General features: G+C 40.1%; 1 protein-coding gene across 2 annotated transcripts in view; it reads right to left on the reverse strand.

The window, feature by feature from the left end:
- Positions 1-4,228: 4,228 nt before the first annotated feature.
- Positions 4,229-15,274, reverse strand: part of aimp1a (aminoacyl tRNA synthetase complex interacting multifunctional protein 1a) — a 33,618-nt gene continuing 22,572 nt past the window's right edge. For both annotated transcript variants that reach the window (XM_007908835.2, XM_042345362.1), the window contains exons 5-7: positions 10,576-10,784; positions 4,759-4,927; positions 4,229-4,466 (exon numbers count right to left, since the gene is read on the reverse strand). In XM_007908835.2, coding sequence (XP_007907026.1) covers positions 4,300-4,466; positions 4,759-4,927; positions 10,576-10,784 — 545 coding nt within the window. In that variant the 3' untranslated portion in view covers positions 4,229-4,299. The remainder of the gene's footprint in view (positions 4,467-4,758; positions 4,928-10,575; positions 10,785-15,274) is intronic.

The raw sequence follows: 15,274 nt of genomic DNA on the forward strand, positions 1-15,274 counted from the left end.
AAGTCTATTTTTCTTTAGTCAGCCAGGACTGGCCAAGTGGAAAACCATCACCATACTTAAGAGCATCCAACTAGAGTTCCATGCATTCCACCCCACATGGAAATACTCTCTCTTATTGTTGGGACACATACCGATTACCCAACTCCAGAAAATATTAGGCGCAGATTGGCAAGAGCCAAGGCCCGGGGACCCCAGAATATGTGTTGAAACAAATAGTTCCCATTTTTATGGTTACAATTTATAATACTAATTCTTGCATTTGATATAGCACCTTATCATATCTTCGCGACATCAAACAGCTTCACAGAATATACTGTAAAGTGACTATTTTATGGGCGACATGTGGCAGTAAATTGCGCACAGTAGTGTTCCACAAACTGTCGTGGATTGAACGACCACATTANTTTTTTTATATTTTATTTAATTATTCTCAAATGAACTTTTATCCTGCAGAATAAACAAATTGTATATAAATAACATCCAGTGTGTTCTATAACATGCTAAAACTGAGGCCAGATAAACTTGCATTCAGTAGGAATCTTCATGTCACACCCCCCACCCCGCATGCAACATTCAAAAGCATAAATCTGCTCAATGTATTCTTCTGATTATACTTATGACACTAAATTCCATACAATTTGAAAATAGAAATTATGCTAAAGTGTATAATTATCACAAGTCCTCAGTCACTCCTCTGGAGGTTGTGCCATTCACTGTAAAAAGGGTAAGAATTATATAGTTTTGTGGTCACTGCACACAAGTTAAATAGTCTCTGGCCATCTCGGCAAATATGCATCTGTTCAATGAAATGAGTAACAAGAATCCCTGATTTACCACATCATATTATTAGCCAGTGCAAATTTTACACAAAGTTCCTGAAGATGTCCTAGATTGCAAATATTAAACCATATACTGTACATTCAATTTGGCTTTCAGCTGTTGAATTCTGTGGACTGTGAACATTTAACATTAGTCTCCTCCACTATGTTTTTTAAAACTTTTAAAACACCACTGTTTCAATTCCTGCCTGAAGTATTGTTCCCAGCAAAATGGGACCAACCAATTTTGGTTTTCAGCTGTTGAATTTTGTGGACTGTGACAATTTAACATTAAATCGTCTCCACAATTTTCAGTCTACGTTTTCTTACTGTAACTATCTGTATGAATTGAATAGGTTTAATGTTCAATGGTTGAATGGCTCACAAATTGAATGTGTCTATTAAATTGACTGGATTTCTAAAGTTCAAAGAGAATGAATGCATCAAGAGGTGTGGAATCATGCTTCATTGTGAGGAGATAATGAAACAAAGTCACACAAAAGCCAGGAGAGCAACTTCAGAGGGAGAGGAGAAAGCAAAGGAGCTGTGACAAAGGAAGTCTGTTTTAAACCGTCTATTTCTGAAACCTTCTATTGGTCATTTTAAATTTTTTTTGTACCTCATATTTAAATGAGGGAGATTATCCCGAAGATAGGCTTAGTTGAGGAAGGGCAGGAGGCTGATGTGGAGCATAAATGCCAGCATAGACCAATTGGGTTGAAGGGACTGTTTCTGTGCTGTATATTCTACAACATAATTGCATTTGTATAGCGTAATTCTATGTAATATAGTATTTTCATCTTTAGCAATTTATTAAACTAGAACAATTAGGAAACATAACATTTGTTAATTAATAAAATTATTAATATAATCTCCCAAGGATAAATACAAGTTGTTGTTGATGTTGAAAAGACTGTGAAACGACACCCAGTTTGCAATTGTCTGTTGCGGGCCCGTCAAACTTGTCATTTGCACCTATGGAAAGCAAGCCGATGTTGCACAGGTTTGAGAGAAGCGACCTGTGTGTATTTGATAGCGGTAACCTCTTTTGAAGGTAAGCAGGCTACAGGGGGCAAATTGATAAAGTGAAACCAGACAAACACACAAAATTATGACATAGACACTTTCTGTACAGAAACATGCACATCACACACCAATGAATGACAAAAGAAAAGCCATTTTACCCATCCCATATGTCGTGTAGTATGCTATATGCTGGAGATGCAGCATACATGTGCTTTGAAGAATCAACAACAACAAATATCATTTGTATAGTGCCTTTCACATTGGGAGGACATCCCAAGATGTTGGACATTCAATGTTTCAGACCTGAACTGGGGGCCCGGATAGGGCAGGTTGGAGGGCAGGAGTGGGATGGAGGGTGATTGAAGGCACGGTCGACGAGGAGGGTCTTGAAGGAGGCAAGGGAGGGGGCGAGGCAGAGGGACTGCGGGATGGAGTTCCAGAGGGTGGGGTTAGAGTGCAGTAATAAATAATACACTGAATAATGCATAATAATCCATCCCACATTCCCTTCGCCTTGCCCCCTCCCTTGCTTCCTTCAAGGCCTGGATCAAAACCCCCCACGTCCACCGTGCCTTCCATCACCCTCCATCCCCCCTCTGCCCTCCATCCTCCCCAATCTTACTAGGAAGGGTAGGGGTAGGAGGGTGACCGAAGGCACGGTCCAAGAAGAGGGCCTTGATCCGGGCTTTGAAAGAAGCAAGGCGAAGGGAACGTGGGATGGAGTTCCAAAGCGTGGGGGCAGAGAGGTTGAAGACCTTAACTCCGATGGTGGGGTGGGTCAGCCGGGAGACATGGAGCAGGCCGGACGGAACCTGATGAGTGCAGGGAGAGGACAAGTCAATATGCAATTAGCAGGTCACAGAAACAGGGAGGATTTTGAACTCTATCCTCTGGGGGATGGGGAGTCAGGTGAGGATGGGGTTGATAGGGTCTCGGAGAGGACACAATCTGCAGCATTCTGAATGATCTGCAGGTGGTGGAGGGAAAAGTAAGGAAGGCTGACAAGCAGGGAGTAGTCGAGCGTGGATGTGAATCACAAGTATAAGAATATCTAATATCAAATGCTGCTGGGAAGTGGGGTTAGAGATGAACAAGGTAGGTTTCTTAACTTACTCTTATATCTATCAGCTGGGGCACAGCAGGAAGATTAGTACAACGAACCCCCAAAACGTTGCCAGTGTACTTCAATGTTTAAATAGCACTGTACTGAGTACATTTACCATCATAATGCAAGTAACATTAGCCAAGGGTGACTTGTAAAGAACATTGTGCAGAAAGACATAAAGTTCCACATACAGCTATACACAGTAGCTTCAGTTTAAAGTAACAAAAATATCATGGCATAGATGGCTACAGTACAACAAAAAATTCAAAACATTGAGAGTTTAGAGAATCTTATAATTTATCTAAATCCTTAACTACCAGCTCTTTATTCTAAAGCACAAACATTAGGAAGCAGCTAGTTCAAAACTACAAATTAGTTTGGAGGAATGGAAGAAATGAGACCAAAAAGCTTTGCCCTATTGAGACTAAATAAGCAATATGTAGGCTACCCAATTTATTATTAAATTAATAGCGTATTGATAGGATTACAGTTAATATCACCAGGGATTGGTAACACATCTTATTGATGAGACAAGCTTAAAATGTATGATTTAACTTTGTGAAAAGAAATTACATAGCAATCAAATGTATTTAGAAAAGTATTTCTGCTTTACACAGATCCTAGAATATGTTGTTTGTAGATGGCCACATGATATTAATAAATGTTGATTACAATTCTGCAGTATTAGAGGAAATTATTTTTAAATGCATTGGCAAAGCAATCCAAGAAAACTGCTGGTAAAAAAAAATCACATTCTGAATAAATATAACTTAAGCACCAAGCTGAGTAGTGATAAGCCAATCTCTCACTTTAGGATGGTCCAATGGACGGCCTACAGGGTACATCCAGCCCAGGGGATGATTCATCTGGCCCGCAAATCATTTCAACCAAAAGATTGGACCACCCTGATTCGTTTTATATGTCGTTTGCACAACTGATGGCCAACAGATCCTGAAGACAATGTTCTGCAGATGAGATTGGCACTACACCGTCTTTCTTATACTGTTGGAAGTATTGTATATGGCAGCAAACTTTAAGCCATAGAACAATGAAAAATTGTATTTAAATTGGTACTCAAGTAACCAGAGTGGCAGTTCTAGCTTTCAACACGCATACATGGATGTATACACACAGCCACTTCCAAATGGATACTAAGATACATTGGAAAAGATGAATAATAAATTTCAAACAGGTACGTTGCGGCCAAAAAAGATCACAAGCAGATCATTCCATATACTCTGCAATCATGCATAAAAGTGAATAATTCACAGCCAATGAATGCATTCATGTCTTTATTGTACTTTTTGCAGTATTAGAACCATTCTTATAATCTGATAGTATGGAAATATGTTATTTAATTCCACTATTTGCCATTGTCTGAGCCTTACAAACACCTTTTCCTTTCACTTCAAATGGTACACCTTTGTATGTAGCAACACATTCTGTATTTGTGCCAAGGTCAGGCTGAATCTGTTCCCAGGTTTTCTTCTTTGGATTTAGCTCTTTGTCGGGTTCACCTAAATAACACAAGAATATAATAAAATAATTAATAATAATCCTTGCATTTGATTAGAGCACCTTATCATTATATCAAAATACATAGTCATTCCATTTTACAGCATGTCCTGTGAAATGCTCCTCCAGACGTAAAAAGTGCTATAGCAAATGTAAGGATTATTATGAGATAAAAACAGCTAATGTATATAACCATCTTCTATAGGTTTCAAAATAGTCAATCAACAATGACTTTAATTTGATAATTGGAAAGAAATGGATTAATGGATGCGATCAGGCAGCTAATCTACTTACCAGAATATCCATCAAAGGTTACTCGATCTCCAGGTATAGCATCTTTCGGTGGGTCTAAGATTTCAACCTTCTCTGGTGAGCTTGCACACATCACCATAGCCTGCGAGACCACTCCCCTCATTTTAGCTGCTTTAAGGTTACATAGCAACACTGCCATCCGATTCTGCATCTGCAAAAACATAATAATGCCAAAGAATGTTTAGAATGTCCACAAATATACAGTCAATTCCCTTTACAGTATATTCTGTGAAGTGCTTTGAAACTTCTAGAAGACATGAAAAGCGCTATGTCAAAAGCAAGGATTATTATTATTTATTATTATAATGCCATTTCAAAAATCTGGAACTGGTGCATAGAGACATTAAGAGAGCAACAATAAATTGTGGATTTTTTTAAGAAAGACCTTTCAATTTATAGTGTCTTATCACATTGAAATTTCTTCAAGCGGTTCACAGGCAAGTATTGTCACGGGTAGTGACCACCTATTTCTGTTGGTAAATGCAGCCCACATATCTACAGGCAAGGTTCCCCAAACAGCCCAGGTGAATAACCAATTAACCTAGAGAACTGTAAAATAGCATGTTTGAAGAGGAGGGTCTTGAGGTGGGACTTGAAGGAGGCTAAGGAGGGGGACGAGGCGGAGTGGATGGGGGATGGAATTCCAGAGGATGGGGGTAGAGTGGCTGAAGGCTCTCCCGCCAATGGTGGGGCGGGTGGGTCGGGGGACGTGGAGCAGACTAGAGCCGGCTGAATGGAGGGAACGGGCAGGTTGGTAGGGGGTTAGGAGGTCACAGAGGTAGGGCGGGGCGAGGCCATGAAGGGCTTTGCATGTGAGGACCAGGATTTTGAACTGGATCCAAGAGTGGGGGAGATGGGGTCACAGAGTTTGGTGCGGGAGACGACACGGGCTGCAGAGTTCTGGATTATCTGCAGTCTATGGAGGGAGGAGTTGGGAAGGCCGACAAGCAGGGCGTTTGCATAGTCGAGCCTGGAGGTGATAAAGGCAAGAACAACATTGTAACCAAGAGGTAAAGTGTGCTACCAACTAAACCAAGGTGACTTGAGATATATAACTGAGGAAAAAAAAGTTATAAAATCATTTAAATCTACTATTAAATTAGGTAGACAAATGGTAAAATAATTTTAACACAAATGTAAATTGCAAGCTCATAAAAGCAATGTGCATGATAAGCACACGATGAACAGGATTGAAATAGCAGTTGGTTACCAGGGAAAGAAACTTTCAATGTCATGAGAATGTAGCAAAATAATTAAAAGATGTACAGTGTTTGAATTCATACAATTCAAGCTTCCAGAAGTTATGTTTGGGCTTTACAATGCACTGGGGCCATTTATAATCAATAATAATCCTTGCATTTTGATATAATGCCTTATTGTGGAGTCCTGTAGCTCAGTGGTTAGAGCACTTGCTTTGCAAGTGAGAGACCTGAGTTCAATTCCAGGCAGAGGGCGAAACCTTGGGCAAGTTTCCTTACTCCACACAGAGCCTAATAATAATCCCTCAAAAAAAAAACAATAATAAATTGGTCATTTTCAATCTACGACTGTTTGTGGGACATTGCTGTGCGCAATTGGCTGCCGCGTTCGCCCACACATATACAGTCAATTCACTTTACAGTGTATTCTGTGAAGCGCTTTGGGACGTCCTCCCGACATGAAAAGCGCTATATCAAATGCAAGGATTATTATTATTATTATCACGTTTTCTAGGTGTCTCAAAGCGCTTCACAGAATATACTGTAAAGCGAATTGACTGTATATTTTGTGGGCGAAATACACAGTCAATTCACTTTACTGTATATTTTGGTCAGCCAATTCCGCACTGCAGTTTCCCACAAACAGTCGTGGTTTGAGTGACCAAAAATTTATTTTGAAGGAATTATTAGCCCCGTAAAAGCAATCCGCCAACGACTAACAACCGGGTTCCTACTTACTGCTAGGTAAACAGCGGCGTGTGGAGTAAGGAAACTTGCCCAACATTTCGCCCTGCCGGCATTCAAACCCAGATCCTCTGGCTTACGATGCGAGTACTCTAGCTACAGGACTGCACATTTCTGGTCACCACTCCACAAAAAGGAGCACCTATGTACAATTTTTTTATGAGAGTTAATCAGGAAAGTAGGACCAAGGACATAAATTTTAAATAATTAAAAAACAAGTTTCATAACAGATATTAGGAGAGAATTTATCTAAAGAATAATGAATGTTTGAAACAATTTTCTAGGTGAGGAAGCAGAGACAAATAATTAAAGGACATTTAAAATGAAGTTCGATGCTATAAGTGGGTAAAGTAGGTTTAAGTATTTTTTTTCTATTCTTGACTTTTCTTTATGTTCTTAATTCAGGTTATCTGGAACATAATTTAGGCTACTTGTTCTTTCTTTTATAGACTGATTCAAGATGCATGCAACCGTGCAGTCCTGTAGCTCAGCGGATAGAGCGCTCGCCTTGCAAGCGAGACACATGGATTCAATTTCGGGCAGGGCAAAACCTTGGGCAAATTTCCTTACTCCATGCGCCTAATAATAATCCCTCCAAAAACCCCCCAAAATAATAAATTGGTCATTTTCAATCCATGACTGTTTGTGGGACATTGCTGTGCGAAATTGGCTGCCGCGTTTCGCCCACAAATATATATATATATATATAATATACTTTACAGCATATTCTGTGAAGCGCTTTGAGACGTCTGGAAAACGTCAAAAGCGCTATATCAAATGCAAGGATTATTATTATTATATCTCTTTGATCTGTGATTGTACATTGTACACCAATAAAGAGATTCCAGGTGGGAGATATTACCTAATTACATTGTTAGTAACAATTCTATGCCATTAATTTATAAATTGATAAGATCTTCCTTCAAAACCATATGCTAGACTTAATGTAGACAGATCGATGTATGCATAATTAATTCCACAATCTCCCCAACATTTTCCAATCGTCAACTGGAAATTACGTTTGCAAACAAATTGTGTTGATAGCACCAAAATCATCAAGCTTGCAATATCAAGACTACCAGACATCAATAATGCAGGAAAATGTGTACTCCATAAACGCTACTGTCAGCACATATAAAGCTGAATGAAACTAAGACACAAAAAATAGTGCAAATCCTGTGTAGTTTTTCATGTAGTAATATAATCTGAGTTCTAGCTATTCATCTAAACCCACCTGAAATATATATTTTTACAATATGCCACTGCCATCCACTAAACTGCACTTCTGGTTCCAGGAACTAATGGCCCAGATGGAATAATCATGGAACATAGTTGTCTTACTCTGTATTTCTTCACCCCCAGTTTTTTACATAAAAAAGCAAGAATTGAAGTATAATAAAGATATGATTGCTTGAAAAACATGTAATTGCCCAATGCTCCACTTTCAAAAGAACAAGCACAAATTTGGCTGGCATGTTTCGGATTTTTTTTTATGTGATCACACATCTGGAGACGATGTAAAACACGTGAAAGAAAATGAAAATCACTGGTAAGCAATGAAAAACAATTTCCTTGCACAGAATGGTTGAGTGCAATTTAGAAGGTACCGCACACCAAGAATTTTAAGTACAATAAAATATTGCAAGAGTGGACTGAGGAGGAAGTTGAAAGGGCTTCAAAAAGAAAGAATAAGACAGAAATTCAGCTAACCTATATGAGTGAATTTACATTCTCCACTGTGCATTAAAGCTAGTTGTATAAAAAAATGTTTCCTTTAATTTTCTTTAACAGACATTGCTGAACTTACAAAAATAGGCACTGTACCATTCCAATTGTAGAATTGGCAAATTTAATTTGCCACAGGTTTTATGACCAGAGTAATTATTTTTGAAAATACATGAAGTTATCAAAATAATGAAGTAATGCTTTTACTAAATAACTACCCCACCTCCCCACTTGGAGATAGGTTTAACACTAAACAATTATACAAACCTTTCATGTGGGATAATGTCTGAATGCTTTACAAAGACAGGGATAAATGCCAAGTAGTGATGGGGGGGGAGAGGGAGGTAACCATAGGTGAGTTTGAAGAGGTTTTAAGGGGAAACTTAGATAGAAGTGAAGAGAGTTCCAGGGTGGGGGAGTTTCAGAAGTTAGGGGCATAGAGTCGAAGGTTTGTCACAATGGGGAGAGGTGGGGGGCAGCACTGGTTAGTTGGGCAGAGGCCAAAGCAGAAAATACGGTTGGAGAAGGGCAACGGTAAGGAGGTGCTAGGGCGAAGGGATTTTTTGGTGAGGATGAAGACAGCTGGGAGACATCAAGCAAATGGAGCTTGGGAAGGATGCAGATGGCAGAGTTTGGGATAAATTAGAGCTTATGGATGTGGAGCCAGAGAGACCAGTGAAGAGTGCATTTGAAAAGTTCAGGATGGAAAGTAACAAAGACATAGATAAAGGTTTTGGTAGCATTTCATGCGAGATAGTCTTGATCAAGGACTGGGAACGAGGGAGAAAGGAAGATGTGGAATCAGACCAGAGGACAAAGTTGCACACTTGTTCAGTGCAACTAACTGTGCCATAAACATTCTGAGAGGATAAATCTTCCAATGAAATGTAAGATTATGAAAGGATTTGGTAGGGTGGATGATGATAAGCCTTTGACAGATTGAATGGCTCAAGTAGCCTGCAGGAACTCGTTCAGATAACTGTTCAATAAGAGGGAGGAGGAGTCTTTCAGCCAAGGCAAGTTCAAGCTGGACAATCACTAATAGCTGTGTAATCTCCGACTCCTAATTGGTAAAGAGCAGAAATTGTGAAATATTGCATCGAATTGTTAAAGCTTGTGTTTGGGGCTTTCCATGTTGGGTCATGGCAAGGTATAGGCCAAGAGATATTTTGGATCTTCTCCATGCTAATAGTGGGCATTGTCCCAGGATTTGATTATCAAAATTCTTTCTACAATTATCGAAGTAATCAGCAAATTGAAAATGTGTTAAAAAGTTTAACAACATTTTGCAAATAAGTTATGAACAGAAGTGCTTGCCTTCAAAGCCCTCCACGGCCTTACTCCTTCGTCTGAGATCTGCTAACTCGATGTAGACCTGTCCTTCCTCGGCTCAGCAGGCTCTGGCCTGCTCCATGTTCTCCGCCCAGCACGCCATTCGAGTCCAGGCCTTTATCCGCTATGCCCCATCCTTTGCAACGCCATCCCACAATCCCTTTGCCTTGCTCCCTCCCTTGCATCCTTCAAGGCTCATCTCAGGATCTTCCTCTTCAACGTGTCTTCAGTCACCCTCCCACCCCTCTTATCCCAACCCCTAGCTCCGGTCTAAATTTGTGACTGCCCAGATCGTTTAGATGTCCTCCCGACATGAAAGCTGCTATACAATTGCAATTTGTTGTTGTTTTCAGAATTTACAAAAGATTATGCCACCTCTCTCAGGAGCACTTATAAGGAAAAAATAAGTCCTCAAACTGCTATACTCAGCTAAATTGTTTTTGTACAAGACCTCAAAGCTTTTATCCTAAACCACACTTGAAAATCGTTTGTTTTTCGTAGAAAATAGAATCAAGCAGTTTGTGGTGTCAAGTTTGTGGAATCAAGAGAGTCGGAGGGACTCCAGGATGGAGTGGGACTAAATAGGCTGAAAGCACGACCTCTGATGGTGACACTTTTGGTCTTATGGTTTAATTACTTAGCACTTCTTCGGTGTGAAACGTCAGCAAGCATGCACATTCTTATGTATTTAATAACAAAATAGAGCACCCCACCTTTTGCTTAAACATACAGCTAAAAATATTACAAGTATAAATACATGCAACATAACTTTCACATCATTTTTTTGGTTAGGAATTACCTCCTCTAAAGGTACATGCTTCACCAATCCACTGACGACTGTTCTTAGGGTAGGTTCTCCCACATCAACCTCTTCCACATACAATGAGTCAGCATCAGGGTGTTTCCTGGCAGTGACAATACAGCCAATTCGTAGGTCTAAGCGAGAAATGTCAACCGGTTTGGCATCATCACCACCACCAGCTTGCTGCTTCTTCTCCTTCTTTTCTCCTACAGGGAAAGAAAATCAATAGTAATCATTTCAAAATGTGGAATGATATTAATAATATTCCTTATATTTGATACAGGCCATTTCACGTCGGGAGGATGTCTCAAAGCGTTTTCACAAATTGTAGTGACTACATATTCTAATATTAATTGGGGGATTGTTAGTCAGGAAACCGGGAGAAACTCTACAAGATATTACAACTACTACATACTACAACATATGCATTAAAATTTAGAACTGCAGTTTACGATCATTAAAGTTGTTTTCTGAAACCAATTTTAATCACTTTTTTTCGAGAAAGGCACATTGGTAAAAAACACAAATCAAATATTTATTTGGTATCTGAATGGTTTAAGAAATCTAAGAACATTGCATTGAAAATCTAGTTGTGTGCATATACCAAGTTACATGACAATAATAGGGTCATTATTTGTACAACAACAATAAAATTACATTTGTAAAGCGCTTTTCACGTCGGGAGGACATCCCAAGGCGCTGGACAGATAGAATTACGGACCCATAGCTGGGGGTCAGGGTTGGGGAGAGTGGAGGGCAGGGGCGGGAAGCAGGGAGATCAAAAGCTTGGTCGAAGAGGACGGTTTTGAGATGGGTCTTGAAGGTGGCAAGGGAGGGGGTGAGGTGGAGGCACTGCTGGATGGAGTTCCAGAGGCTGGGGGCAGAGTGCCGGAAGGCCCACCCGCCAATAGTGGGCTGAGCAAGGCAGGGGACGTGAAGCAGGCCAGAGCCTGCTGAGTGGAGGGAGCGAACAGGATGGTAGGGGGTTAGGAGGTTGCAGAGGTAGGGGGGAGCAAGACCATGGAGAGCTTTGAAGGTGAGGACCAGGATCCTGAACTGTATCCTCTGTTTGATGGAAAGCCAGTGGAGTCGGGCGAAGATGGGGGTGATAGGGTCGCGGAGCCTGGTGAGGGAGAGTTCACGAGCTGCAGAGTTCTGGATGATCTGCAGCCTGTGAAGGGAGGAGTTGGGGAGGCCGACAAGCAATGAGTTTGCATAGTTGAGCCTCGATGTAATGAGTTTGCAGTCGAGGCTCGTGCCATGTGATTTACTATAGGGAAAATTGCATGGCACCTTCACATGTCTTGCTTTATAAAGAAGGGTGGAATCCCAAGGAGGGTTTCAAAGAGAGAGGAGGATAGGAGAGAGAGAAAGAGATAGGTGGTCAAATCGTTGAATTTGATGTAATGTCATTGAGATGTCTCAAAGCTCTTATTGTAAGGTGGGATATGACTATGCTGAGACATCTCAAAGCACTTCACAGGATATACTGTAAAGTGGATTGACAGTGTATTTTGTAGGTGAAACATGGCAGTCAGTTGCACATAGCAATATCCCACAAACAGCCATGGAGTGACCAAATGCCTACCATACCTTTCCCCATCAATAAATCAAACTGCTTTTTAAATGTGTCTTGTGTCCTAGCCTCTACTAATCCTGGCAACCTGTTTCAGTCATTGATTACGCGCTGCATGAAGAAAAACTTCTTGTTAACTGTCCTGAGATTGTCCTACACAACTCTAAACCTACGTTCTCTGATTTGTCTGGTGTTCTCGACAATCAAATGCAAGGATCATTATAACAATCCTCCACGTTAATCTTATTTGACCCCCAACTATTCTTCCAACCTTACACCTTGGGCTCTTATAAGCTCTGCAACATCACCCACCTCCACCACTGCCTTTTCCCAGGCTGCTGAGACGCTCATACACACCTTCATTACCTCCAGGCTCAATTTCTCTAGCCTGCTGCTCACCAGACTCCCTAGCTCTTCTGCAAAAGCTGCAGATCACCCAGAAAATTGTAATTTGTGTCCTCTCCCGTATTAGGCTCCGTAAGCCTATCACATTTGTATTACTGTTTCCCCATCTGCAGCCAATCTATCTCAAGATTCTCATCCTTACATTTAAATGCCTCCACAGCCTTTCCCTACCCTACCTCTTCTACCTCCTGCAACCATACTGCCCTGGCTGGTCTCGTCACTCAGCAAGCACCAGACTGCTTAATATTCTATTCCCACTCCGCCCTGCTATCAGCAACAACATACATTTTTATAGCACCCTTCACACATAGTGATGTCTCGAGGTGCAATCAGTGGGTTGGAGGTGGGTGGGGGAAGAGCCTTCAGTCTTTCTGTCCTTGCTCTGTGGAGCTCCATCCTAGAATCCCTTTACTTTGCCCCTCCCTCTCAGTCTACAAAAAAAAACACTTATAACCTATATCTTCAATTAAGCTTTCAGTCATCTCTCCCCTCCCCAGCTCTGCCTTACAGTCAGGTGTATGAAGCACTTTGGGGCATCTCCTGATGCAAAAGGTTCTCTCTCCCTCTTTTGTATATAAATATCAAACTGTTGTTGATTGGTCATTCACTAGATGACTTGTTTGTGGGAACTTGCTGGCGTAAATATATGTCCCACTTTTCCCACACAAAATATCAGTACATTTGATGGTAATCACTTGTGCAGCATTTTTGATATATTCAATGTGAGTCTCTCCTTACACGAATAAAAATGCAAGATTTTTTATGTTCTTTTCAAAAATGCTTTCAAAGTGAATTACACTTTTATCTAAAGCAGTAAATGGCTATACAGAGTTGAAAACCAATCTTGGACCTTCCCCCTATAAAAGATGGTCTCCAAAAGAAGATGACAATAAAATTAAAATTTATATCACAAAATGCATGTGGGTGAGCATACGGTTTAGTTTACTCTAACAGTGAATCTCAAAGTTTACTTTTGAAACTTGATTCTCTTAAAATGGGACCTGAAAGAATAGTACACAAAGAAGGAAACAAGTTGGACAAAGTGTTTGCTTATAAGTGCACAGTCACTACACTTGCCAGCAAGTTTTTATGAAGCATGTTGAGAACTTATAGGAGCTACTTTGAATGCAAAAAATATTTTTTAAAATACGTTAAAACGTTAAAATAATGGAGAAATGTGAAAATAATCAGTTAGATAGGATCAGGAGCTTTAACTGGAGTACAAAGCAGAGGAGTGAAAATATTGGGAGAAATTGAATGATCGAATGAATAGGAAAGAACACTACACGATAATGATGACAAACGCATAATCTTTATTTTGAGTAAGAGGCAGAGAGAAGGGGATAATTACACCTATGCGAGATCACCAATTTTCATTACCCTAGGGTTCAAACCCCACATCGGGACTTTGAGCACACAGTCTAGGTTGATACTCTAACGCAATTATTACATTGTTGGAGGTGCTGTACTTCAGAGGTTTCGTCTGCCTGTTCAGGTGGATGATAAAGATCCCATTGTACAATTCAAAAAGATAAGGGAGTATCTTAGTGTCCTAGCCAACAACACCCCCCAGATAAAATTGATCATTCATGTCATGGCTATTTGTGAGCAACTGCTGTGTGCAATTTGACTGCCACATTTGCCCACAAAATATAGTAATTTTACAGTAAATTATGCGAAGCACTTGGGAGACTTCCTGATGTGAACAGCACTATGGCAAAAACGCAAGCATTACGTATAGATTTTAAGAGAAGCTAGAGCAAGACATGGTGATAATATGGATCTTTTCCAATAACTGATAGCAAACTTTACCAGTTACCATCAGATGGGTTATAGATGGCTAACAAAGTACAACCAATAAATGATTAGAACAATAATTACATAAAAAAAGTGAAAAAATACTTTGATCCCAATAAATTATTTTCACAGCTATAAAAGACTTGTCATTTTGAATTTCTCCAAATACAAACTATTTCCTACAGCAGAAATCAGTGCTTTGTACTGGGCTGGAAATCAGTTTTGATAAATTAGTAATGGAACACAAAATCCAGTTACTGCTGGGCACATACAACAACACAAAACACCACACAATATCAGGTTTCCAATAACCTGGACAGTATAGCTATGTGGGACAGATACTACCTTTTAAGGAGCTTAATTTTAATAGTGATATACTGAATGTTCACATGATTGAATTACACAGGAAAAGTTTACAACCACTTTATAGCCGAATGCCAAATTTCTGGCCAGTATGTAGTTTAATCTAAGAAAAGGAACACTTTATAATATATTGGAATATACAGCACAGAAACAGGCCATTCAGCCCAACTGGTCTATGCCGGTGTTTATGCTCCACATGAGCCTCCTCCTGCCCTTCCTCAACTAAGCCTTCAAGCATAACCTTCTATTCCTTTCTCCCTCATGTACCTATCTAGCTTTCCCTTAAATACATCTATGCTATTTGCCTCAACAACTCCTTGTGGTAGCATGTTCCACATTCCCACTACTCTCTGTGTGAAGAAATTTCTTCTAACTTCCCTATTTGATCTATTTGTGACTATGTTATATTGATGGCCTCTGGTTTTGGTCTCCCCCACAAGTGGAAACATCTTCCCTATGTCTACACTATCAAAACCTTTCATCATTTTAAAGACCTCTATCAGATCATCCCTTACTCTCCTCTCTTCAAGAGAAAAGAGTCCAAGCATATTCAGC

The sequence above is a fragment of the Callorhinchus milii genome, unplaced genomic scaffold (assembly GCF_018977255.1).
Source record: "Callorhinchus milii isolate IMCB2004 unplaced genomic scaffold, IMCB_Cmil_1.0 Scaffold43, whole genome shotgun sequence".
Taxonomy (NCBI): Eukaryota; Metazoa; Chordata; class Chondrichthyes; order Chimaeriformes; family Callorhinchidae; genus Callorhinchus; species Callorhinchus milii.